This window comes from Mirounga angustirostris, unplaced genomic scaffold, assembly GCF_029215605.1.
Source record: "Mirounga angustirostris isolate CCGP_5_RB_7025 unplaced genomic scaffold, mMirAng1.0.hap1 SCAF_1, whole genome shotgun sequence".
Lineage (NCBI taxonomy): Eukaryota > Metazoa > Chordata > Mammalia > Carnivora > Phocidae > Mirounga > Mirounga angustirostris.
Genome location: NW_026991709.1, coordinates 205,916,519 through 205,941,942, shown reverse-complemented (window position 1 = coordinate 205,941,942; position 25,424 = coordinate 205,916,519). Strand labels below are relative to the sequence as shown.

General features: G+C 56.0%; 1 protein-coding gene and 1 long non-coding RNA gene across 3 annotated transcripts; one reads left to right on the top strand and one right to left on the bottom strand.

The window, feature by feature from the left end:
* The first annotated feature begins 149 nt into the window (after positions 1-149).
* TECR (trans-2,3-enoyl-CoA reductase) lies at positions 150-25,424 on the top strand. 2 transcript variants are annotated; one of them, XM_045862846.3, is made up of 13 exons: positions 150-291; positions 22,290-22,340; positions 23,051-23,102; positions 23,425-23,469; positions 23,562-23,665; positions 23,743-23,858; positions 23,946-24,051; positions 24,164-24,236; positions 24,332-24,375; positions 24,460-24,517; positions 24,611-24,699; positions 25,040-25,085; positions 25,170-25,424. In XM_045862846.3, exons 1-13 carry the CDS (start codon positions 277-279, stop codon positions 25,295-25,297), a joined length of 927 nt encoding a protein of 308 aa, XP_045718802.1. In that variant the 5' UTR covers positions 150-276; the 3' UTR covers positions 25,298-25,424. The 2 variants fall into 2 exon arrangements, with proteins under 2 accessions (XP_045718802.1, XP_045718801.1); XM_045862845.3 differs by lacking the exon at positions 150-291 and having other exon boundaries at positions 22,055-22,340.
* LOC135361509 (uncharacterized) lies at positions 845-20,011 on the bottom strand. Its single transcript, XR_010404776.1, has 3 exons — positions 19,780-20,011; positions 12,844-12,946; positions 845-964 (listed from the first exon to the last, which is right to left on the bottom strand). It is a non-coding gene; the product is annotated as an uncharacterized LOC135361509 (long non-coding RNA).

Sequence of the window (25,424 nt, the reverse complement as noted above, 5' to 3'; positions counted from 1 at the left end):
TGCGCTCCTCCCCCTCGGTGTGTTCCGCAAGCTGATTGGCCAGCCTCATGGCGAGAGCGGCTAGTCCTTGCTCAAGACCAGCCTCGCGGGGCGGGGTCGGAGGTGAGCGCCCCGCGCGCTGATTGGCTGTAGGGGCGCGCGCGGCAGGGAGGGGCGGGGCCGAAGCGGAAGCGAGGTTAGTCTCGCGCGGCCATCGCCAGCGCGTGAGGAGTTCTGTTCCTGGTCGCGCGCCCGTAGACAGCGGCAGGAGCGCAGTAGGGGCCGTTTGAGGGAACCATGAAGCATTATGAGGTAAGGAACGAGAAAACCCGCACTGAGCTGCCGCCGCAGACTCGTTCGTTTTTCTTCGCGGGACCACGGGACCCACCTTTCTGCTCCTGCGCCCCAAAGGGCGACCGGGACGCGCAGGCGCAGTGGGCGCGCGTTGTGCCCCGCGGCCACTCGTAAATTGCAATGAGCATGTGCAAAGAGTATTTATAATTCTGCAACCCAGGCTGTTTTGGGGTTGCCTTTTCTTGGGGTCTCTGCAGGGTCTGGGAAGCTGGCAGGTTCCTTGTAGCTCCCCCAGCGTGCTGGGACAGACTTGGCAGGGGAAGAACAAAGATACGGGACGCTTGCTCCCGATTCGTGGGTGTCTTGTACAAGCTTTCACCATGCCGACTCCTCAGGTTTAGGAAGGGGATTTGCAGTCAGCCTTCTTGCGCATGACCTTTGGACCCCTTTCCTCGACCGGGTTCCCCGAGAAGCTTAGGCGGTGAGGGAGGTGCAGTTCCAGGGCTGGCTCCCGCCGAGCAGCAAAGCTGATCTTGCTCTTTGATAATCTAAGAGATCATCTCAGTCAATTCCTCCGTGTCACCAGAGAGAAATCTCACGGGCACAGCCATTCGAAGCCCAGGTCTTCTGACTCCTAACTTGGGCTCCTTTTCCCGTTAAAACGAAGTCTTCTGATGCGCCTAGCGAAAAGCTGATAATATAATATTAATAATTTAATTATTTGATCATTACTGACTTTTAAGTAACATTAAGTAATAAACTAATTTATTATTTAAACGCATAATAATAATTTAGCATGTGATTATTCTTGTGCTGTGAGATTCTGTTACTTTATTTTGTTGTCCTCATAGGCCTCTGAGATCGGAGGCTATTATTCCCATTTTTATAGATGAAGAGAGAGTCTCAGAGATGTCAGATGACTTGCCCAAAGGCCTCCAGATGATGAATGCAGAGCAGAGAGAGGAACTCAGGACTCCAGAGTCTTAGTTGCCAGCTCCTAGGCCATGCTGGTCCCCAAATGAAAACTAGCAGAGAGATCTTTTTTTCTCTCCTCAGTTTAAGAAACTGGCAAAATACACATAACATAAAATTTACCATCTAACCATTGTAAGTGTAAGTGTCCAGTTCAGTGGCATTAAGTACATTCACATTGTGCAACCATCACCACCATCCACCTCCAGAACTCTTTCCTTTTGATTTTGCAAAACTGAAACTTTGTACCAATTAAACAGTAACTCCCTGTTCCCCATTCTGCTCAGCCTCTTGCAACGCCATACTGCTTTCTTTTTCTTTCTCTCTCTTTTTTTGAGTAGGTTCCACACTCAGCGTGGAGCCCAATGCAGGGCTTGAACTCATGACCCTGAGATCAAGACCTGAGCTGAGATCAGGAGTTGGAACCTTAACCGACTGAGCCACCCAGGCGTTCACACCAAACTGCTTTCTATCGCTATGAAGTTGACCACATTAGGTACCTCACATATAAGTGAAAGAGATTCCTTGTTTTTGTTTACAAGTTGAATACCACTACCTGTGTTTGTCTCTCTTATAATTATTATTTTTGGTAATTTACCCAGAATCTTTGAAAGCTTTACCCCAGAAGTCCTCACTCATTTTTGACATAGTACCAGGGGTGAGGAGATAGGATCCAATCTCTGATGCCCCATTCAACTCTATGATTATAGAATAAAGTTCTTTTTTTTTTTTTTAAAGATTTTATTTATTTATTTAATAGAGACAGCGAGAGAGGGAACACAAGCAGGGGGAGTGGGAGAGGGAGAAGCAGGCTTCCCGCAGAGCAGGGAGCCCAATGTGGGGCTCGATCCCAGGACCCCGGGATCATGACCTGAGCCAAAGGCAGTCGCTTAAACAACTGAGCCACCCAGGCGCCCCTATAGAATAAAGTTCTAATCTAGTTTTCCCTCTCAAACCCTGTTACAATCCTGGGGAAAAAGCCACAGTACAAAAGATGCAGGATGGAAGATCCTTGTGGCATCTTGCAAAATGTAGTTTTAGCTATCTTACTTAGCAGTCAGGTAAAGTAGGCCTCTGAGGACCCTTGACATGAGCACTTTTCTTCCAGAAGCTGGGTACAGCGTGAGGCCCATGGTTTGGACTGGAGAACATGTTCTATCTTACTGAAGTCTTTTCCCTCCCAGAAGGAAAGGGGAGCTTCAAACCCACTGTTCAAAGTGACCTGGGAGGGGCACCTGGGTGATTCATTCGGTTGGGTGTCTGACTCTTGGTTTTGGCTCGGGTCATGATCTTGGGGTCTTGGGATAGGCCCCCTGCATCTGGCTCCGTGCTCAGCGTGGAGTCTGCTTGTCCCTCTCCCTTTGCTCCCCTCCACCCATGAGCATGCACGCGTGCTCCCTTACCTCTCTCAAAAATAAATGAATAAATGTATAGAATCTTAAAAAAAAAAAGAAAATGTATTAAACAAACAAAAACCCCAAAGTGACCTTGAAGGAAAAAAATTAGGTATTTTGCTGTGTCGTCTATTATTCTTTGCTAACATTTGCCAAGTACTGTCTGAGGTGATAGCTACAGTTTCTGTGTGAGAGGAGCCCTTGTCTTGCGGCCCAGTTTCACAGCAAGCAGATTAGTTTTACTTCAAGTGTTTGTTGCAGATCTATAAAAATAGCAGGGATGCTTTCACTCACATTTAACAAAGTTTGAGTAAAGGTTTCAATGATCTACATCAAAGAATATATTTCTGGGTTCCTGGGTGGCTCAGTCGTTAAGCATCTGCCTTCGGCTCAGGTCATGATCCCAGGGTCCTGGGATCGAGCCCCGCATCGGGCTCCCTGCTCTGCGGGAAGCCTGCTTCTCCCTCTCCCACTCCCCCTGCTTGTGTTCCCTCTCTCGCTGTCTCTATTAAATAAATAAATAAAATCTTAAAAAAAAAAAATATATATATATTTCTATTCAGGACTAAGTCCATCTTTCTTTTTTTTAAGATTTTATTTATTTATTTGAGACAGAGAGAATGAGAGACAGAGAGCATGAGAGGGAGGAGGGTCAGAGGGAGAAGCAGACTCCCCGCCGAGCAGGGAGCCCGATGCGGGACTCGATCCAGGGACTCCAGGATCATGACCTGAGCCGAAGGCAGTCGCTTAACCAACTGAGCCACCCAGGCGCCCTAAGTCCATCTTTCCACCCCAAGTGACCCCCTGTCCACTGAGGGGATGGCCTTCCTCAAAAGACCTTTGTGGCTCTGAGAGAGACCTCGAGATTATGAAGTGCAGTTTACAAAGCGTAGAAGTGATGCTCAGAAAAGTGTGAATCGCGCCGAGTGTCATGCAGTGAGTTAATGAGCGCTGATGTCTGATGTTATGGCAGGTAGGGTTCCAGCTGGAGGGGGGATTTGTTGCTGTTTCAATAACCGTTTACTGTCACTGCCAATTTCCCCTCTTTGATCCAGCAGGAAAAAGTATCCCTTCAGGCCTGAGATGAAGCAGATAGAACAAGTCACCCTTGGGCCCTGGCTGAAGTTGTCTCCTTGGAAGGCCAGAGCAGACCTTGGGATTGTCTTGGGCTCAGAGCAGGGTTGATAAGGGAACTGCTTATCCTGCTTATCCCAGGCTACAGGATATATATTTTTTGTTGCTGTTTTTGCCATTGCAGATGAGAGTCAAAAGTAATGATTCCAGTGGTAACTGGAAAAACAGCTGCTGCATCTTGTAAATGAGCCTGTTAATTCCCCGGGAAGATCAGTGCCTCTCAGTCTCTTTGAGCCCAGATCACTGCCCACTTCCTTTAGCTGAGTACCTGGAGATGAGGAAGCCTCATCCTCTCGGGGTCCCTGCTGCCCTCATTTAGGATCTTCCACCCCCACAAAAAGGGTAGTTCTATTGGTGCTTATTTTGCAGATATCCTAGACCAACATAGTACTTGTCTGAGGCCAGTTTTGCTTCAGCTTCCTCCACAGGAATAAGTATGTGGAAGCTCTGGAAGTAGAGTTCTGGTCTAGGGGCAATTGTTTAGAGCCAGAAAACTGGGCAGGAAGGCAAAAATTAAGGAGAAAGGAGACCGACCTGTCATTGTGTCATAGGTGTGTGGGCTTTGGACAGGCTTGGGGTGGAATCCTAGCTCTGCCACTTAGTAAATAATTGTGTGACCAGGACAGCTTGAGCCTTTCTGTGGCTGCTCTTTGGGGGCAAGTGAACCTGTTTAGTTGGGAAAGCAAAGGCCAGTATTAAAGAACATTATGAAATTGCTGGAAATATATCATGAAAGGATATGCATAAAAGCGGAGGTGCTACATATAGCCCTGGTTCATTTATTTTTACTGTTGTGCACAATTCCAGTATATGAAAGAAAACCTAGTTTGATTACCCAGTCCTTTAATAAATCTCCAGACATCCTGTTGAGTGGAAAAAAGCGGGTTGCAAAAGATTCTATACATTTAAAAAAGTACCAAAGGAGATTTATGTGTACTGCTCATGGATATGTATATAAGAAAAGGATAAATTGCAGTTAGAGGTCAGAAATGTGTGGGAATTGCACAGGGGAACCATTGCTTGGGGAAAGAGGGAGTGGAGAGAGAGGGGGTGGGGAGGGCCTCAGCTATGTCTGTTTTATTGAAAAAAAAAAAGGAATCTAATGTAAATATCTGTTAAATCTGGGAGGTGGGATCTTGGGTGTCTGCAATTTTTTGTACTTTTTTTCTTGTGAATTCCTTTGTCCTTTTGGAATAGGTGAGGCATAATTAGGGTTTTTCTGACTATTGAGCCTCTGTTTCTTTCTTTTTTTTTTTTTTAAAGATTTTTATTTATTTATTCATGAGAGACAGAGAGAGAGAGAGGCAGAGGGAGAAGCAGGCTCCCAAGGAGCAGGGAGCCCGATGTGGGACTCGATCCTAGGACCCTGGGATCATGACCTGAGCCGAAGGCAGTCGCTTAACGAATAAGCCACCCAGGCGCCCCCAATTTTTTTTTTTAAGATTTTATTTATTTATTTGAGAGAGAGAATGAGAGCGAGAGAGCATGAGAGGGCAGAGGGTCAGAGGGAGAAGTAGACTCCCCGCTGAGCAGGGAGCCCGATGTGGGACTCGATCCCAGGACCCTGGGATCATGACCTGAGCCGAAGGCAGACGCTCAACCATCTGAGCCACACTGGCGCCCGAGCCTCTGTTTCAATATGTGGGTCTCTGAACTTTTGTACTTTAAATTTGGTGCCTGTTTGCAGAAAGGTGTTGTGTTCTGACACTGGCACTACTTGGTCTCTTCACTCTCACACCCCTCTGCGTGCTGCAACGAAAGAACAGGCCTTCCAAAAATGCCTTTGGGATTGATTTTGCATTTGCAGATAGGCTGGGATGCTGGTTGTGATCCCCTCTTGGGCTGGATAATCCTGCTGGATTAATTGCAGGAACAGGTTCACATTTATTGTGTCCATCCAAAAACCTGAGAGGTGGGTACTCTTTGTCCCCCCATTTGTGTATAAGGGACCCGAGGCTCAGAAAAGTAGGGGAACTTGCCCAAGATCACGTCGTGGTAGAGACGGGATCCAGACCCAGGTCTGTCTGATTCCTCATCCATAGAAGAGGAATCAGGTGGGCACAAGTGTTACTTCTACTTTACACATAAAGAAACTGAGGCTAAGAGAAACAAGTTAAGTTGCAGAAGGTCACAGAGTCAGGAAGCAGTGTAGCTGGGCTTCAACCTGGGTTTGCCTGTTTTGTTTCTGTCCCTGCTGATGCTTCCAGAGGCTGCTGGTGGCAGGGCTGGGCTGTTCCATTGTTCTAAGAACAGAACATCCCTGGAGGGAGGATGGGAGGGGCTCTGTGGGTCAGTGTGGACTGCTGGCAGAGGGTCTCCCTTGGCCCTAAAATTGGATGGACTTGCCCCCCGGAATTCTGGAGGTGAGAGCCTGATTGGGACTGGCAAGCCAGGAAAGCCGGTGGGGTTTAAAAGACTTTCTTGTGTTGGTGTGCCTCAGGCCAAGAGCCTGGGGTTGGGAGGGGTGGGAAGGGCGGGGCTTAGGCAGGGAGGTGGGGCTGAGGTGGGGAGGTGAGTGGGAGGATCTGAGTGGTGGAAGAGGTGGGCGTGGGTGAGCTCGGGGGTGGGACTCCCCTGAGCCACGCAGAGCCTCTTGAATAGCTGGTTCCTGAGGGGAGGTAAGCGGAGAGTTGACAGCCCTGAGTGGGGACCATGCTAGGAATCCCTGCACTTTCACTGGCAGGTTTGGCCAGAGACCTTGGGCTGGTTGGTTGAGTTCAGCCTCCGTCTTAACACCTTGCAGGCGTTGCCAGTGGCAGCTGAGGATGTTTTAATACCCAGGGACAGCCAGAGCATCATCATCATCATCAAGCCACTACTAATGTAAAACTTATTCTTAGTGCTTTTTATCTGTTAACTCACTTTATCCTCATAATAAGTCTATGGGTAGGGACTATTATCTATGTTTGACAGATGGGGAAACTGGGCCACAAAAAAGTGAAGTGATGCGTCGTTGGTCCCACAGTGAGTGGCAGAGCCAGGGTTTTGCTAGACCAAAGTGGGCTTCACACTGGGTGGGCCCAGGTGCTTGTGCACTCAGGGAAGAATGAAGTATGTGGTCGTGAAGGACATGATCTTTGGTGGCCACCGTGTCTGCCCTTGGACAGGCACTTTACCTGCTTGAGCTTCAGTGTTCTCACCTAAGAAGCCAGAATAAGGACACCTGTCTCGGAGGGCCACTGGGGGCTGTAAAGTGCCCAGCACACTTGGTGGCCCGCAGTCAAGATACAGAGCATTAGGTGGTTAAGGACAAATCATTGGACAGATGTTCGGTCAGTCAAGTTATCTGAGATGCTTTCTGCATGTGACCTCTTTTGAATGACTTCAAACTTGCCTGTGAACAAGGCCATGAGGCTTGATTCATTGAACATGCTGCTGGGGTTGGGTTCATGCTAAATAATATGCCCAGAAGATGGAGGAAGAAGCCCGTGATCAGTCTTGGTACACTGTCACACACATGGGAAGTCACATTTTGGGATGATCTACTCTTTCTCTATGGGAAGATCCCTGGCGAAATGCAAGCGCAGTCAGAACCCACTTTTTGCCTTATTGTGACGAAGAGCCATCCCAAGAAGTGGGTGCTTCAGGTGGGCCTGGTCATCTGATGTCAGTCGTACCCTACTCACTCGAGGCGGGCAGCTTCTCTTGCCCCTCCCGGCCATGTTCCCCACCCCGCAGCAGCCAGAGGGTGTTCTCCCATGTAAGTGGGAAGATCTTAGCCCTTGTGGCTCAAAACCATCCCTTAGAGACTTGTCATCCTCTGTCCCCTGCTGTCCTCATTCATCACGACACTTCTGGTTTTCATCTCAAACACCCGCAGCCACATTCCTGCCCTGAGCACATGCCAGTTCCTCAGCCAGAAATGCTCTTCCTCTGTTTTTGCCTGATCCCTTCTTACTATTGAGAGCTCAGCTTCAAAGTCATGCAGAGAGGCCTTCCTGGACCATCCTACCTGGAGTATGACCCCTGCCCCCTCCCCCCAGCACCCCGTTCCTCTCCTTCTGGCCCATCTCTGGCTGTGGTTACGCTTTCATTTGGGGACTTAACAGTCAGACTGTGAGCTCTGTGAGGGCAGGGACTCCTTGTGTCTCATTCCTGCAGCTTCCCCAGCATCTGGCCAGTGCCTCCTTGTTGAACGAATGATTGGATGAATGAGTGCATCTTCTCCCTGTGGTCAGGCTCCCGGAGAGCAGAAGGGTGAGTGTGGGGCCGCTGCTGGGACCTGGCTGAGGACTGCATCTCATGTGTTGGGCTGAGCCAGTCCTTAGTGATCCTGATCGAGGGAAGCTGGTTTCTTGGTGGCCTGCTGGCCACGAGCCCCAGGTCCAGCCCAGCCATGGTCAGCCTGTTCTGCATCATCCTGCTCCTCCTCACACTTGGTCCCGCGGCAGGCTGCCAGCACTGCACCTGCCAGTGGCCTGCCCCGGCCTCATAGGATACTGGCAGCCTGTCCTGGTGCGAGCGTTCTCCTGTTTGGGGTTCCACTTGTCTGTTTCCGTCTGTCATTTACTCATTAGTTCATTTGTTCCAATGTATTTCTCTGTACCTGTCCTGCACCAGGAATACTGGGCTGAACTAACCACAGCCTCTGCCCTTAAGATGTTTTCATCTAAGCTGAGGCCTGAAGGAGAAGGTTTTTAGGGAAGGGATATGGGGCAGCAGGTGCCGAGGCCTGGAGGCCAGACTTTGTGGGTGTCCCATGTTGAGTGCTGAGGCCAATTGGGCAGAGACCTGTGGACTTTATCCTGAGAACTGTGGGCTTTATGAACTCCCTTTTCTGTTGATTTTGCCTGAGTTAAAGTTTTCAGAGGGTGGTTTATTTTTAAGTCCTTGAGGGGCCCTTGTGTTAGGTGTTTGTTACATAAATGCACAGAGTAGTTGTTCCTTATTACTGACTAGTGGGTGGTGGATGGTGTTTGGGGCTCCCCCCTCCCCTGCGCCTTCTAGTCCTGTGGTTAGAGATGGGCCACGAGCCTTTCCCAGCCCTCTGAGGGATAAAGGGCCTCTCAGTAGGTCACGGTGACTGGCAGGCTGGCACGGTCCTGTCCCTGCTCGAACCAGGCTCTTATGTAAGCAGCGTCCCCAGGCCATTCATTGGGTCCTGTAGACTGCAGGGCCTGTGTCATTGTCTGGGTCTTTCCGAATTCTGTCTTATCTTTTTAAAGGGACCAGGGAGCACTGGCTGGGGCCATGCCTGTTTTGTGGCGGGGCCCATGGGAACGGTGCCTGTCCTCGGGGTGAGGGCGTATAGGCTGAGTTTGGGGGAGGGCGGTTTAGCACTGGCACTGGAGTGTCATGGAGCGTCAGGAAGCCCGTCAGAGCTTGAGGGGCTCACAGAGCTGGAGCCTCTGCTCTTCTTGTGGGGAGCAGCTATTTCCCAGGACTCCTTAGGAGTCTGACTCCGGTGGGGGTGGGGTGGGTTTGGGGGAACATATCTCTTGGTGGGGAGTGAGGGTGGTATCAGAATTCTTGGGGAGATATGTGTAGTCTGAGACAGTATGTCGTTGAATATTATTCACTGCAGAGACTAAAGTCTAACAAAATCTCCTGGCTGGGGGTGGGGATCCACCCACCATCTCCTCCAGGACAGGGCTGCATTGAGCCACGCCACCCCTGTCCTAAATACCAGTGTTTCAGGAGAGGTGGCTTTGCCCTTCCCATCTGGGAATCCCGTCATTCAGGGCTCAGCTTGAATGTCACCTCCTCTGAGAGGTTCCCCTTGACCCATCCAGGCCACACTCACCACCCTGGCGCCTCTCCTGTTTTAGTTCTCTGCACATAGCACTTAGCACTTACTGACAGTTTGTGTATGTGAGACCCGTGCTGTCTGTAAGCCCGGGCCCCTGGCGGGGGCTTCAGTGCATACCTTGGAACAAGTGATGATGTGCATGTCTTTTAGAGCCCCTGGCCTACAGAGCAAGGCACAGGGCAGGCTCAGGCAGTTAGCCACATCGCTGATGCACTCCCCCCCCACCCCCATCCCCACAGGCACTGCAGTCCGATGATGAGGAAGGACCCTTGCATGCTTGGGTGCACGGCTGCTCCTCGGGACTGGCAGATCTGGCTCTGAGCATGTGCGGCTAGCTTCACTGTGTCAGCGTGGGCTCCTGTCCTTGGGTCATGAAGCTGGTCACTGCTCATCTTTTGGCACTTTGGAGTTTGGCCCCCTTTTCCCCCCACTTTTGGCCCAGAGTTACCTGAACTCTGAGTTTTCATGTAAGGATAAGGTGGGGATCCTATGGGTAGTGCTAAGCCATGGATCAAGAGACCCAAAGAATGTTTCCTGCCAGGCCCTTCCAGGCACAGTCTGAGGAGTGGGCCTAGGGGCTGCACTCTCTGCCACGTTCTGGCTCGCCTGGGGTGTCAGTGGATGGCGCACGGAGGTGCAGTCATTGCCAGTCTCCCTGGCTGGGCCCCGGAACATGCACCCTGGAGAGAGAAGGCACGGGGAAGGACGTGCATACAGAACTCCTGGGTACATTCTCCCTTGCTTCATTTCACTCTCCACCAGAGTGGTGAGTGGAGCCAACAGAGGCCTGTGGGGCTCAGGGTGCTGCTCACAGGTAATGCTGCAGGTGGGAAGACAGCCAAGAGCATCTTCCTGGACCCCTCTCTTAACTGCGAGAGCCAAGCTTTTCCTCTTAATTCATCATTCCCTTTAAAGACGCAGGTAGGCCTGTTAAACATTCCAGAAACCCTGCACTTCTTTCCTGAAATCCTCTTAACTTGTTACTGCTCTCCCCCCTCCATCCCAGGATACACAGTTTTCCCCCTTGGTGTTCTCATGTTCCTTAAGTTGGAGTGCATCTTATATATGTACATCTCATTTACATAGGTAGTCCATTACTCCCCCCCCCCCCCCCCCCCGCCACCATTGGCGAGGTGGTTTAAATCAGTGGTGTCTCAGGATCCAGGAATTAGAGTGTCTTTTTCCCCACTTGGCACCTCTGTGCCCTAGTCCAGGCTCCACTGAGATCTCTGGCCTGGGTTGTTTCTGAGACTCACTGCTGTGTCTGCTTCCACACTTGCCTTGGCAGCGGGAGGGATCTTTCTCAAAACCAGAGCAGGTTGCGGCCCTCCAGCAGCTTCCTGAAGTGCTTGTCTCTCCAGCCTTCTCAGCTGCTCACCCTCAAGTCCATTCTGCTCCAGCCTCTGCGTGTTCCATAGCCCTGCCAAACTCTGTGCTGCCGTAGGGCCTTTGCACTTCCCACAGGGAGCCTCTTGCTGGTCCTCCCTTTGGCTTCATTCTGGCTGTGGCTCAAATTACACTTCCTTGGAGAGGCTTTCCCTGACCACCTCCTGTGGCGCTCTGGGCCCCCTGCCCTGCTTTCTTTTCTTCACAGCACCTGGTATATCCTGACCTCGGGTTAGGTGATAGATGATTTGCCCCTGTTCCCCTGAGCAGGTCCAGTCGGGGAGCATGGCCTCTCAGCTGTGCCCACCATTCTGTCCCAGCACCTGGAACGCTGCCCAGCACACTGCTGTCACACATAGATCTTTCCATTCATCAAGCCCAGCACCTAGCACGGGCCCAGCACATCGAGGGGCTCAGTAAGCGTTTCTGGAGAGAACGAATGGGAACTTCTCAGCTAGCAGAAAAGGCTTGTGGAGCTTGCAGAGACACCGCCCCTGCCCCCAACCTCTGCCTTACGTGCTTTCTCAGAGATGGAGTGCTCTGTGGGGCTGTTAATGGGCATTTCCGACTTAATATCCAAACCTGAGTCCCAGATTTCCCCTCAAACCTGCATTTCCCCACTCCAGTTAATGGCACTTCCAGCCTTCCGACCACTCCACTCCTAGGCTGTTTGACTCTGCTTGTTCTCTCATCCCTGGCATCCCAAAGTCCGCAAATCCTATAGCTCAGCCATCAGAGGACTTCTGGAATGCAGCCACTTCTCATCAGCCCACCCCCTGCCATCATCAGGCCCAGGCCCGGGGTCGGCAAGCTTTATCTGTGAAGGGTCAGATGGTAAATATTTTGGACTTTGCAGGCCATACAGCCCTGTGACATCTTCTCAACTCAACCATTGTGAGAAAAGCAGCCGTAGACGATACATTAAGCAACGAGTGTGGCCATGTTCGATACAACTTTGTGGATATTAAAATTTGAGTTTCATGTAATTTCCACGTCATGAAATAGGCTTCTTCTGATTTTTCCAACCATTTAAAAATGTGAAGACCCCTTAGCTTGTACAAAAACCAGTGGTGGATCAGAGAATTGGCCTGTGGGCCATAGTTTGCCGACCCCTTGGTGTAAGGCATCTTTTATTTTGACAGAATTCTTATCGGGCTCCCTGCTTCTACTCTATTCCCCTGTAGTCCAGAAGGATTCTTTAAGTCAGGTTGAATCCCTGTTCTGCCCAGAGCCCTCCAGGGTTCCCACCTCACTTGGAATAGAAGCCAAAGTCTTAACATGGCCTCTGAGACCGTGCACAACCTGTCACCTCCCCCCAGGGCCCTTCTTGCTCACTCCCTCCAGCCACACAGGCCTCTGCACTGTTGCTTGAACATACCAAGAATGCCGTACCTCAGGGCCTTTGCACAGGCCCTTTCTCTGCCTGGATGCTCTCCTCAGATTTCTCAGTAGCTCTTTCCTCCACTGCATTCAGGGCTTGTCTCAACATTTCCTCAGGAGGCCTTTCTTGACCACTTGCTATAAAACCACACACTCCCCCGTCCCCTTCCACTGCCTGTACCCTTTTCCCGCTCTGCTTTCCCTGTGGCACATGGCATCTTCTGTTATGTGTAACTTTATTTGATTGTCCTCCCACCCCCCGCTAAAATGTCACCTGCATATAGGCAAGGATTTCAGTCTCTTTCCACAACTGAATCCCCAGAGCCTTTAACAGTGCCTGGCATGTAGTGGGTGTTCAGTCAATATTTATGCAGTGAATGAATGAGCCTCAGTTTCCCCAAAAGGGGATTAATAGTAAAAGAGATAATTTGTGTTGAGAATGTGTCTGGCACATGGTGAGCGTGCGGCAGGCATTAGCTGTTGGCTGTGTGTATAAGGCTAGCCATGGGGATCCCAGAGCGGGCTATTCTGGAAGAGCTTCTGGGTTGGACTAACCTGCCTGCCACACTGGGCCGGAAGTGCTGGACGCAGGTGGGGGGTCAGCCTGGATGAACTCCTCCTGCTGCTCAGTGTTTCCTGCCTCTTCCAGCTTCTTGGCCTGAGATGCAGAGACCAGACATGGTTACCAACCTCGACCTGGCCCGGCGGTGCGGGGGGTGCAGACCTGGGCCATCCCCTGAGTGTCTGGGGCCAGGGACAGTCAGTTCTAAGGAGCAAAAACAGATGGGGTTCTGCCCCTGGAGCTTGTAGCCAGGTGTTGTTGGGCTGGCGACTTGTGCTCCTGAGCCTCATCCTCCCTGTCTGTGAAATGCGTTAACAGTGCCAGTCTAACAGGGTCAGTGTGAGCTGGTGGTGACTGGGTGCTCGGTGTTCACAGCCCCCAGGGGGCAGGGCAAGGAAGGGGTGGGGAGCCACTACAGGAAATGGCTGAGGTCCCATTGGGAGGGCCTGGGCCGGCTGAGTCCCTCAGGGGAATGATGTTGGGCTTCTTCCAGAGGGCAGGGCCCATTTTAGGAAGGCAGCCTTGCTTGAGGCTGTCCCCGTCTGTCACCTGGGAGCTTTTGAAGCCGTGGGCACCGGCTCCCCCGTCAGAGACCGTGGGCCCCCTCCTAGGTTGCCCAGGCCAGGGCTCCTCAGCTGAGTCGCGTGAGCAGGCAGGGTTCTGGACCACCGGGCAGAACTTCTGCCACATGTGCCACGAGAATCATCTCTGTTATGTCTTCTTTCTTACGTTCCACTGACCAGATGGAGAAGCTAAGGCTCAGGCAGGGAAGGCTGGTCTGACCCCGGCCTCAGCAGCACTAGTCTTGCTCAGTGTTGGGACCTGCTCCTGCCGGGGCACTGCTCTTCCACCTGTGGTGGCCTCAGCCCACGACAGGAAAACGTGCAGGAAGCGTTAAGATAGCTGCTGAGTCTGCGTGGGCCCCTCTGTGTGGTGTCAGGAGGTGACAGGCCTTTCACCCTTGGTACCCTGAGTGTGCTGGGGCCACGGGAGGCTGAGGCCTGGGGAGGAGCAGGCTCAGCCCTTGGGCTCCCCTGCAGGGCACTCCTTGTGGAGGTGATGTATTCTGCAGAGTCTGGACCTTCCAAGACTAGTGTGCTGGAGTTGGAGTGTCAGCAGGGAGGGGCGTGCCTTCCAGATAATCAGATCCAGGGGCCCCTCCCTCCTTTTTCCCCTGTTAACATTTAACCCTGCTCTTCCGAGTGGCGGTGGTATTGCATCATGGTGGTGAGGGGGTGGGGGGGCTTTGGGCCCAAGCAGGCAGGTTAGCACTGGCCCTGGCTATGTGCCTTGGGTGAGGGCTCCCTCGTTTCTGAGCTGCCTATCTGGGGTCACAGTCCTTAGCTTACAGACCCAGGTGAGGCTAGGTGGGTTATGCAGGTGAAGGTCTTAGCACAGTCCTTGGCGCAAGGTGGGCACCTGATAGATATTACTCGCAGAAGCACTTGCAAATGGCACAGACCCCAGCAGCTCTGCTCTCAGAGGGACAGTGCTCCCCGAGGCTGGGAGATGTGGCCTGTGCCCGCTCAGGGAGGTGCGTGGGCTGTGGGTGCGAGTGAGCAGCTGGCCAACAGTCCTGAGATCCAGAGTCCCTGCCATGTTTTTCAGTGTCCCCTTCAGGTGCGCCTTTGTGTGTTTGCAATGACCAACCTGGGCTCACACAAGCACCCAGAGAATGTTCTCCAGGATGCTGCTGGGCTGCGTGGGGCTCTGCCAGGTTCTCTTGGCCCCCATCCCAGAGCCTAGGGACGTTGGCATTCACACACTGACTCCTCTTGTCTGGCCAGTGGGGGTGGGAGGTGGAACCTGGCTGGTTGAGGGCCTGGGAGTGGGTGGTCAGTGTCTCCCGGCCTTTCCCAGCCTTGGTGATGTTCTGTCCCCACTGTGGCACATCGGGGAGGCTGGGGCAACTGCCCCGGGCATCTCAGGAAATGGGGTCATGAGCCGAGGCCACTGGGGAAGGAGGTATTTCTGGCGGAGCAGGTGCGGCCGGTGCTGGCTTCTTGGCAGCTGAGCCCAAGGTCTTCTCAGCCACCCTGGCATGAGCAGTGTGACTTTGATATTTCTGGAAAGTGGCAGGGAAGAGGAGCGGCAAGTGCTGAGTCGCCGAGTCCAGGCAAATGGGCCCAAGCCTCTGCATCTGTGAAGTGGATGAGCCGGTTGGGTGCTTTGCTGCTCAAGGCCAGGCCTCCACCCTCTGGGTGCCGCAGCCCTTGGACCCTGAGTGGGGGCCTGTGGGGGCCACGAGTGCCTGGGCCAGTCAGCTAAAGGACCTGTCAGGGCCTTAGTGTCTTTGTCTAGAGTTCTAGGTTGCACTGAGCAGGGCTCGCACCCACAGCGGGCCTCTTGTGCCCCAGGCCCAGGAGAAGATGTTACCCACCAGGGCGCACGCTCCCTCACAGCCCCGGCCGCCCCACACAACGTGACCCAGTTGTAGGGCCCTTTCCTGGCAGGCAGACCTCTGTGGTATGCTGCCTCGCACCATCTCTGCAGGGGCCTCTGCAGAGGGTGCGCTGGCTGGGAGCGCGGCCCCAGAGGCCTGTGTGTGGTGGGGGCTGGCCTTTCTTGAATACACAGGAGTGTGCACTGGGCTCAGGTGTTTACTGCGGCGTGACCTGGGTGTGCCCTCACCCTTTGGAACTCGGCTTCCTCATCTGAGGATGGAGCTAACAGCCCTGCTCCCTCGGCTGCTGTGCAGTTGGAAGGGGAGGATGAGGAGAGGGGTCTAGGAGGCTGCCGCAGCTCCAGGCCTGCTGTTCTCAATGCATACTCATTGGGCAGGGCCCATCTTAGGGTGCACAAAAGTTCCAGGTGTGTAAGTGGGAGCTGATGAGGGCGATCTGGAAGCCAAGCTGACCCTCAGGCCTGTGCCTGCCCCTTGTCCCAAGGGGCCCTGGGGTGTGCACTCTGCCCTGAGGCCACTGAGTCTTGTTCACAGATGGGAGGGGCCTGGCTGTGTTGGTAAAGATGGGGACACTGAGGCTTGAGAGGGGCTTGAGCTCCTGGCCTGGAGGCCTTGCAGGCACTGTTACCTGGGCCCTGGGTGCTCCTGTAGGAGCAGCACTTACAACCTGGGCTTAGGCGGTGCCAGTCCTCCCGCTGCCCCTCCCTTCTGGGGCTCAGGTCAGAAACTTCAGACCCCCCCCGCCCACTTTTCACTCCTCCATGGACACCTCCCTGCTCCCGTCCCCACTATTGCCTCTGCCCTGGTCTCCCAATTCCCCAGGGGTGCCTGCGAGCACCCGGTCCCCTCCCTCCCCTACTCACAAACCCTCCCAGGCCCCCACCTCACTCAGGGTAAAACCCAGAGCCCTCCCTGTGGCCCACAAGGCCCTGCATGACCTGCCCCATGTCTTCATGACTTTGTGTCCTACTCTCCCTTGTCACCCTCTTCAGGCCACTTGGGCCTTCCTGCTTCTTAGCCGTGCTTAAGCACAGTCCAGCCACAGGGCCTTTGTACTTGGCGTTCCCTCTGCCTGGTGTGCATGCTCTGTTCCCTCACGTCGCACTGGCCTTTGCTCAGCTTCCCTTTTTTCAGGGAAGCCTTCCCTGACCACTCTGTGGAAAATGGTCTCCCCCCCGCCCCGGCCCCGGCTTCCCGCCTCCATTCCGTTTTTCTCCACAACCGTTGGTGACAAAACATGTCGCTGTTGTCTGTCCCCCCTCCCCCACAGCACACGCAGGCTGGGGTGCCATCCTGTGAAGGCAGGGGCTTGGTTTTGTTCACTGCAGTGCCAGAGATGTGGGAGGAAGGGAGGCAGGAATGGATGGAGGAAGGAATGAATGGATGTGGGGCAGTGGCTCCTGAGGCCTCTTGGCTGGTAGGTGGCAGAGCCCGATTAGTGCTCACTCTCTAGGTCCCGTCCTGGTCCCATCCTGCCCTGGAGTTGCCTGCTTGGCAGTTGACAAGGCTGTCTTCCTGCAGGTGGGAGTGGAGTACACGGCCACAAGGGGGCGGTGGAGAGCAGGGCCGCCGGCACAGCCCGGCTGGGAACTGTAGTGGGGACAGCGCTGCAGCCCTGCCCCTCTCGCCCACACGTGTCTTGCCGTTGTTAGGGTTCGGGCGCACTGTCATCAGCTGGATGCAGCATCATCACCCCACCCCTCTGACCTTGGAGTCCTCTGGTTGGGCCCCTTCATGGCCGTGGTCAGGATCTGGGGAGAAAGGGCCTGGCACCCTGCGTATCTGCCGTACTATTTTGCAGGTATTGGTCGAGTAGTATTTATTCTTTACAGGATCACTTTTAGGTTGGGCATGTTCATGTACTTTTTTTTTGGTTGTTATTATCTCTGTAAATCTTACAGTAGTCCTGTGAGATGGCAGGTGGGGGCAGCCCATTTTATAGATGAGAAAATGGAGGCTCAGAGAGGTTGAGTAACTTGTCCAAGGCCACACAGCCAGGAAATAGGTGAGTCTTTTTGACCTCAGAGCCTGGGGAATGTGCACGTGGCCAAGAAGGCCCTTGAGCTTTCCTTGTGAGGAGGCCACTGGGCCTGTGGTAGTGCCTCTGAGGGCCCAGGCCTTGTAGAGCCTGTCACCATGGAGCCCCTTCTGTGTTGGGATTGCGGGTGAGGAAAGACAGCAGGCTTCCCCAGGAGCTGGAGGTGGCTTGGTCATTGACCCTTTCCCTTGGTGAGCAGTGGCCCAGAGCCTGGGAGGAGGGTCCAGCTGTCAGAATACTGGGTCCGCCAGGGTCACTGGAGCCAGGTGGGCATGTCTGTGGGCCTCACAGAGGCTTCTCTGGAGCTAGGTCCCGGCTCAGGATAGGGAGAGCTCCAGGCAGCAGCTTCCACCCTGCCGCTCTGGGGTTTGGCAAGGTGGGCACGGCCCCCTGGCTTGTGGTGAAGGAGGAGCAGGGAAGGGCCTTGGCTCAGAGGGTTGTGGGGAGGGAGTTTTAGGTCCTGGCGCTAGACCCGGCCTCGGACGGGTACACGAGCTCGTAACCTAGGTCCTGGTGTGTGTGACCTTGGGCAAGCCCAGTTGCCTCATGTAGGTGTTTACTGAGTCCAGCTCCTTGCTGGGCTGTTCTGGGTGCTGGGAAATGATTGAGAACAGAACAGTCCTTGCCCTCAGGAGCTGGTATGTGGGAGTTGCTATTTTGAGTCAGGAAGGGCCTCACTTGAGAATTTGTCTGAAGGCCTAAGGACGTGGGGGAAGGAGCCCTGCAGGGTCTGGGGTGAGCGGTACAGGCAGTGGGAACAGCATGTGCAAAGGCCCTGAGCCTCTCCTGTAGTTGCATAACTGCTCTGCTTTCCCACTGCTCTGTGTTTCTCATCTGCTAGATGGGGTTCATCCCCGGAGCCTTGCTCTGGGCACCCGCACTGGCTCAGAACGGTGCTCAGAAAACGTCACCCTCGTTTCTACCAGTGCTATGTTGATCTGCAACATCTTTTATTTCCATGAATACAGGGAAGGCCATGGGCGCTGCTGCTCAGCAGTGGCTCTGGGTGCTCCCCTCCAGGCTGGGGAAGGTTGCAGCCTGGTCCCCACCCCTCTTCAGCGTGGGCTGCGGCCCCACCCTTTGTCCTGCCCCCTCCCCCCACCCCCCATGCCCTGACCTCGTGGCATGCCACGAGTTGCTGTTGGCTGGACCCTGGAATCTCAGGCGCCCGGGTGAGAATTTGTCCCAGGCTAGTGGAGCTGTCATCGCAGAGCCACTCTCGGGTCCCAGGCCAGCGCGTCTGCCCTGTCCTTGTCCTCTGTGTCCATTGTGCCCGAGGCTGCGGTGCCACACCCCCTGCTTGTGGTCAGTGCTGGGACCTCAGGCTCAGGCTCAGGTGACCCTCCTCACCCATCCATCGAATAGAACACTCCTCCCAGCCCTTCCCCTGCCTCCAGCTCCCTTAGGAGGGCTGACCTCTCCTCCTTTCCCCTGCCTGTCTTCTCCCAGGGATGAGGTCTGGGCCTGCTGCCTACCCTTGTGTGCCTAGGAACCCTGCCTGAGGGCTGTACTCGGCAGCTGCCTGCACCCCCTGACCTGGTCTAGGCCTGCCGTGGGTCCCCATCCCAGGCTGGCATCAGGCAGGCTTAGCAGGCCTGTGTGTGTGTGTGTGTGTGTGCGCGCGCGTGTGTGTGTGAGAGAGAGAGAGAGAGAGAGAGAGAGAAAGAGAAAGAGAGAGAGAGGGAGGGAGAAGCACAGGGGTGCGGGAGGCATGCTCAGCACAGAGCAGGGGGTGGGGTGGCAGTGCTGTGGGGAGGGGTGCGGTGCATGGGTAAGCTCTGGGACTGGAGCCTGGGAAGCACAGGACCAGGTCCCCTATGTTTAGGCCCTCCGTGTAAAGGGGTGGATGGGTGTGAGGAACTCTTGCTGCTCCCTGCCCTGGGACCTGTTTTTTGGTGGGTAATTGGGGCCTGCATGTTAGCCCCCCCTAAAAATAATTGATTGAGGTGACATTCACATAAAATTAACCATTTAAAAATGAATAGTTTAGCAGCATCAAATACATTCATACTGTCGTCTGTCCCCCTGCAGCCACCACCTCGATTTAGTTCCAGAATATTTCCATCATCCCTAGAAGATACCAGGTTCCCGTTAGGCAGTGTTCCTCACTCCCCCCCTTCCCAGCCCGTGGCAACACAGTTATCTGTCTCCTTGCATCTGCCAATTCTGGACGTTTTACATAAATATATGACTCTGTGTCTGCCTTCTTTTCCTTAGCATAACTTTTTTTTCTTCTTCTTGCCACTTAGCATAACTTTTATTTCACTTTTTATTTTGAAATAATTATAGACGTACGGGGAATTGCAGAAATAGTACAGAGAGGTCCTGGGTCCCACATCCCCCTCACACCTCAGGGCCTTTCAGACCTCTTTCCGGGTGAAGGCTGCTGGGTCCTGGGATTTGGGGGCAGGAAAGTGGCCCTGAGCTGAGGCAACCCCCACCCCAGTGGGTTGGGCCCCTGGGTGCCGCCGCAAGGGCCAGGCTTACCTCTGGGAGGGCGCAGGCTCTTGTCCTCCGGCCTGGGACCGGCTCAGGCGCGTCTGTGGCTGCGGCTGCTGGGAGTGTGCCCCCCTCTCCCGGCCACCCCTCCTGCCACCCAGCTTCCTCTCCCGGCAGCCAGTCGGGGCCCCCGACTCTCCCCGGGACCCTGGTCTGGTGCCCAGGTTGGGGGAGAGGGGTAGGATTTCAGCCCTCCCCCAGCAGCTGGCCAGGAGGGAGAGGGGCTGGTTGTATTTTAAGCTATTGAGTGGTTCAGCAGGAACTCGGAGGCCTCCTCTCCCAGGAGGCTCGGTGCTGTCTTCCTGCCCCACACGGGCTCCAAAGGCATGTGGGCACTGCCCCCCCCGGGACCCAGGAACTATTAATATACTGTAGCCATGGGGCAGGCCCTGTGCCTGCCCACGGCTCTGCTATTCTAGCCCTTTCTGGCACCTTCTGCATGTGCCCCTTCCCTCTCCCACAGGTCCCCTCGGTGGGGCCTGGCACTCGGGGCAGTAGGACTGGTTTCCTTTTCCTGGCCCTTCTGTTTGGCTTTGTCATCTGTGTGGCTCAGAGGGGCTTCGTAATGTGTCCCCCAAGGCCACACAGCTGGGCAGAGCCTGCAGTCGGCAGTGCACACACTCCGCCCGGTGCAGCATCAGTAGGTGGCACAGGCCAGGGCTGGGTGTTGGGCCCTCTCCTGTCCATGGTGTGGGGCGGGCATAGCGTACATGGGCCAACAGGCTCACATGCTGCCTGCCACCAGGGGGGCCGGGGTCTGCACCCAGGCCGGTGCCCTTCCCGCCGGGTCTCCTCATGCCCAGCCTCATGGCTCCAGGTTTTGGGGCAGTGTCAGGCACCGTGCTGATGCTTCACTCGCATTGTCTCATGACCCTTATAGCCCCTGGAGCTACACGCCTACCTACCTGCCCCCCAGCTGAGGCTCAGAGAGAAGTGAGGGGCTGGTCACCCAGGGACTGAATGGCAGGGCCAGACTCAGTCCCGTCTGCTGCCCACTGCGCTCCTGTCACTGGGGGATGTGTGAGGGGAGCCCTTTCCTTCTGGGGGTGCTGGCTGCGGTGGGCCCCTCCGCCTGGGCTGTGGGTAGGTGGCTGTACCCTCAGAGAGCCCTGGCTGGGGCCCTGCCCTGGGTTTCTGGTCCTTCTCCTTTCCCCATGCTGCCTCTGACCGAGGCTCTACCAGGGGTGGGAAGGATTCTCAGCACCTGCTGGCAGTGGCTGACTTGAGGTCAGACCAAGCCCTGCCTGCCATGGCCCCATGTCTAAGAGCATCTGTGCCAAGCGCCCCAGGGGAGCACTTGGGCCTTTTGGGATCAGCTGGCCACTGCTGGGCCTCCCTCCAGCTCCAGCAGTTCCTGTGTCCCTGCTCCTCCTGGTGCCTTCTCAGACCTGCTTGGGATGGGTGGGCCAGATCCCCCTGAGGGCTCTCTCCCCCATCTGCCCCACTGCTCTGCTACTGTCTGGCCACTGTCCGGGGGCTCAAGCAGAGCAGTGGGGTGGGGGTGGCCAGGCTGTGTGCTCTGGGCTTTGCGGGGGTCAGGGCCTAGGCAAGGGTGCTATGTTGGGCTGATGCCGTGGGAAGACTGCCCCAAAGGTGGCCTTGAACAAGGCCTGGGTGGACCTAGTGAGAAATGAGTGGAGAGGGAGGTCAGGGAGGCAGGGGCTGAGGGCTCATCAGTCCAGGCTGGGGATGCTAGCTGGAAACTTCTTGGTTTCCTGACCCTTTCCACACTTAGAGAGAGGCTCTCTGCACCAATAACTCCGGAATCTGTCACCTCCCTGGGAACATAAATGCACAAGGAAAATAATCCGCAGCGTCTCTTATAGCTCAGAAGGGGAAATGGATGATCTATCTCTCGGATTCTCAAAATAGCTGGGATTTCTCCCAAGCCCAGTGAACTCTGCGGGCCAGAGCTGGGCGCCGGGGCTTGGGCTGCCCGCGGGCCGCTCACCCTCCACCTGTGGCTGACCCCACCCTACACTGGGCCGGGGTGCCTCCATGCCTGCCTCAGGGGATCTTCTTGCCCCCTGGGCTGTTTGGGGGCTGTGTCCACTCGAAAGTCTCCCTTTCAGGAGGACCCAGCCCCCGGGGGTTGCCCCCAGGAGGTGTGTGGCACGGCTCCTGGGGGGCTCAGTCTGGGGCAGTTTTATATTTAGCTGGGCCATGGCTGCGGGGCACTCGGGTTACATCTGCACAGAAGGCAGCCGTGCCAGGGCAGGCGCGGGCTCCTTTCCAGCACCGCGGCAGAATTTGATCACGCCGGCCCGGCCCAGAGCTGCTTCGCGTGGGGAGGTCCGCGGCGGGGGCTGACGGCCGGCAGCTGGGGCCGCTGGCTGCAGCGGGCAGAACAGGGCAGCATGGACCTGAACATGAGCATGGTGGCCCGAGAGGCCAGCCAGGGCCTCGGCCCCGGCCCCAGCCTCGGCCTCAATGGCCTTCCCGGGATCGCACCCGCCAAAGCGACCAAAAAACCTAAAAAGGCTGTTCTCTTCTTCGAGGTGGAGATTCTGGATGCGAAGACGCGGGAGAAGCTCTGCTTCCTGGACAAGGTAGGACCCTGGCGCCAGCTGTACTGGGCCAAGGGCATGGGGCCCGGGTCCCTGTTCCTTCCTGGGGCTTCTGGTTCAGAGGAGATGGGAGCTGTCCAGCTGGACCCTTTGTGTCCCTCCATCCTGTGTCCTGACTCCCCACCTACCCCTCAGCGTACGAGGGATACTTTCCCCAGGCCTGTCGCTGCCAGCTTGGGGTGGAGTGGGCACCGATGGCCCTTGGGTGTGGCCAGGAGCTGGCCCCCTGGTGGGAGGAGGCGAAGCAGCCTCCGTGGACCCTGCAGGGCTTTGGGGCCTGGGAAGAAGGTGGGAGTCTGAGACCTGCCCCCTGCCAAGGCCCGGCATGGGGGAAGGGGCTCCTGTCCCAGGGAGTTCTGGCCCCAAGAGGGCCGTCACTGTGAGGGGAGCTGCGGGTGGGGTGAGGAGGAGAGGCAGAGAAGCAGGCCCAGCTTCCTGTGCTCAAACCGTCTCCCAGCAGGCCAGGGGTGTCCTGGCTGCCTTTGGTAAAACCGGGCCCTCAGGCCTATGGCGCTCCCCACTCTGGCAGGGCCCTTGCTGCTCCTTTCGGCCATGTACGCGGGGAGCCTGAACTCCAGCCTTCCCCCTCCCGTAGCAGCTGCCCAGTCCCCCAGTCCATCCCCCCTTACCAGGAGGGGTCCTAATCATGCCCCACCCTGCCCTGACTTCTTTGCGGCTTGTGCTTCCCCCAGGTGGAGCCCCATGCCACCATTGCCGAGATCAAGAACCTCTTCACCAAGACCCGTAAGTCCAGGGCCCATTTGCGCTGCTGTCCGTGACCCCTCTGGGCAGGGGCCTCTGGGTGGGACCTGGTCCTGCACTTCTCTCTCCCCAGGTCCTGCAGAGGTGCCCCCAGTGTGGCCCAGGCTTCTCTTGGCTTGCCTGGGGCAGGTGTCCCTGCGTGGCCATTGGTAGGAACGCCCTTGCTGGGCTTTCGGAAGGACAACATCCTGCCTCTGCCTGGGCTGTTCCTGGCTCTGTCCTGGAGGCACGGGCCTCAGAGGCCTCGCCTCATCCCGGGGGGCTCTGTTGTGCTGTGTGCTGTGACACCCTGTTCTCCCCACAGATCCACAGTGGTACCCTGCCCGCCAGTCCCTTCGCCTGGACCCCAGTGAGTACAGCTGTCTGCTTGGCCACCCTTAGGCTCCTGGGTGGCGGTGGGCAAAGGTCTGGGCAGCCCTGAGCCCCGGCCTGTCTCTGCAGAGGGCAAGTCCCTGAAGGATGAGGATGTTCTGCAGAAGCTGCCCGTGGGCACCACGGCCACATTCTACTTCCGGGACCTGGGGGCCCAGATCAGCTGGGTGACGGTGAGTCCCAGCCCTATCCATGGCCTCCTTTCCCATCAGCCACATTGGGGTGACTCACCTGCTCCCTGTACCCCTAGGTCTTCCTGACTGAGTACGCAGGGCCCCTCTTCATCTACCTGCTCTTCTACTTCCGGGTGCCCTTCATTTATGGCCACAAATACGACTTCACGTCCAGCCGGCACACGGTGGTGCAGTGAGTGGGGCCAGGTGGAAGGGGGCGGTGCGGGGAGGGGGGAAGGCCTGCTGGGCCCGCCCCAGCTGAGCTGGCTCCCCCTCCCAGCCTCGCCTGCATCTGCCACTCATTCCACTACGTCAAGCGTCTGCTGGAGACGCTCTTCGTGCACCGCTTCTCCCACGGCACCATGCCCTTGCGCAACATCTTCAAGGTGAGCGCCTGGGTTCTCCCAGCCCCACCCACCGGGATCGTCCAGTTCCCTGTGCATCCCCAGTCCCACCCTCTGCGGGGCCAGGCCTCATCCGAGCCCTGCTTGCTTTCAGAACTGCACCTACTACTGGGGCTTTGCCGCGTGGATGGCCTATTACATCAACCACCCTCTGTATACGCCCCCCAGTAAGTGGCCTTGGACCTGCCCCGCCCCACCCTGTGAGCCTCCCACCCCACCAGGCTCTCCCCTCATAGGCCTCCCCTCTCTGCTTCCTCTTCAGCCTACGGAGCTCAGCAGGTTAAACTGGCGCTCGCCATCTTCGTGGTAAACAGGCTGGGAGGAGGGGAATAGGGCGGGGAGCTGGGGGGGGGGGGCGGGGACTCTGGGCTGACCCTGCTGCTCTGACAGATCTGCCAGCTTGGCAACTTCTCCATCCACATGGCCCTGCGGGACCTGCGGCCAGCTGGTGAGTGGCCTGCCCCAGGCAAGGAGTGGTGGTGGGCAGGCTGGGCAGACTGGGCGAGGGGGTCTCACTTGTCCCTCCTGGCCTGCCTGCCAGGGTCCAAGACCAGGAAGATCCCATACCCCACCAAGAACCCCTTCACCTGGCTCTTCCTGCTGGTGTCCTGCCCCAACTATACCTACGAGGTGAGGGTCTGCTCTGCTCCCTCCTCTCCCTCCAGGGGCTGGGGTCCCACATGCCAGCCCCTACTAGGGGTGCCTGGCTCAGCAGTGGGAGTATTTGGAGATGGAAGGGCTGGCCTTACTGGGAGTTGGGAGGTGGGTAAGGCCAGGCTTGCAGCTCGAGGGGGCTGGGGGGCAGCCACATCATGCACCCCTGTTCACTCAAGGCCTCTCTGGCATTGGAGTTTGGTTCCTACCCCCTCGCTCTGAAAGGGTTGGGGGGCGAGTTGGTCCTTGGGGGTGGCAGGCCTCTGGAGAACAGCAGGCACTGCCCACCCTCACCCCCGACCGTTCTTCCCCACAGGTGGGGTCTTGGATTGGCTTTGCCATCATGACACAGTGTCTCCCAGGTGAGCCCGCTGTCCCTCCCTCTGTGGGTCCCAGCCCACCTGGGCTGTGCAGCTTCTCCCTGACACCCCTGCTCTGCCCCACAGTGGCCCTCTTCTCCCTGGTGGGCTTCACTCAGATGACCATCTGGGCCAAGGGCAAGCACCGTAGCTACCTGAAGGAGTTCCGAGACTACCCCCCACTGCGCATGCCCATCATCCCCTTCCTGCTCTGAGCTGCTGCCCACCTCCCAGGGTCTGCCGAGCCAGGCTCTCATCCCTCTGCCCCAGCGTCATTCTGGGGGAGGAGTGGGGACTACCACTCTCCAGCTCTTGGAATAAAACCTGCTTGTCCCTGCCAAA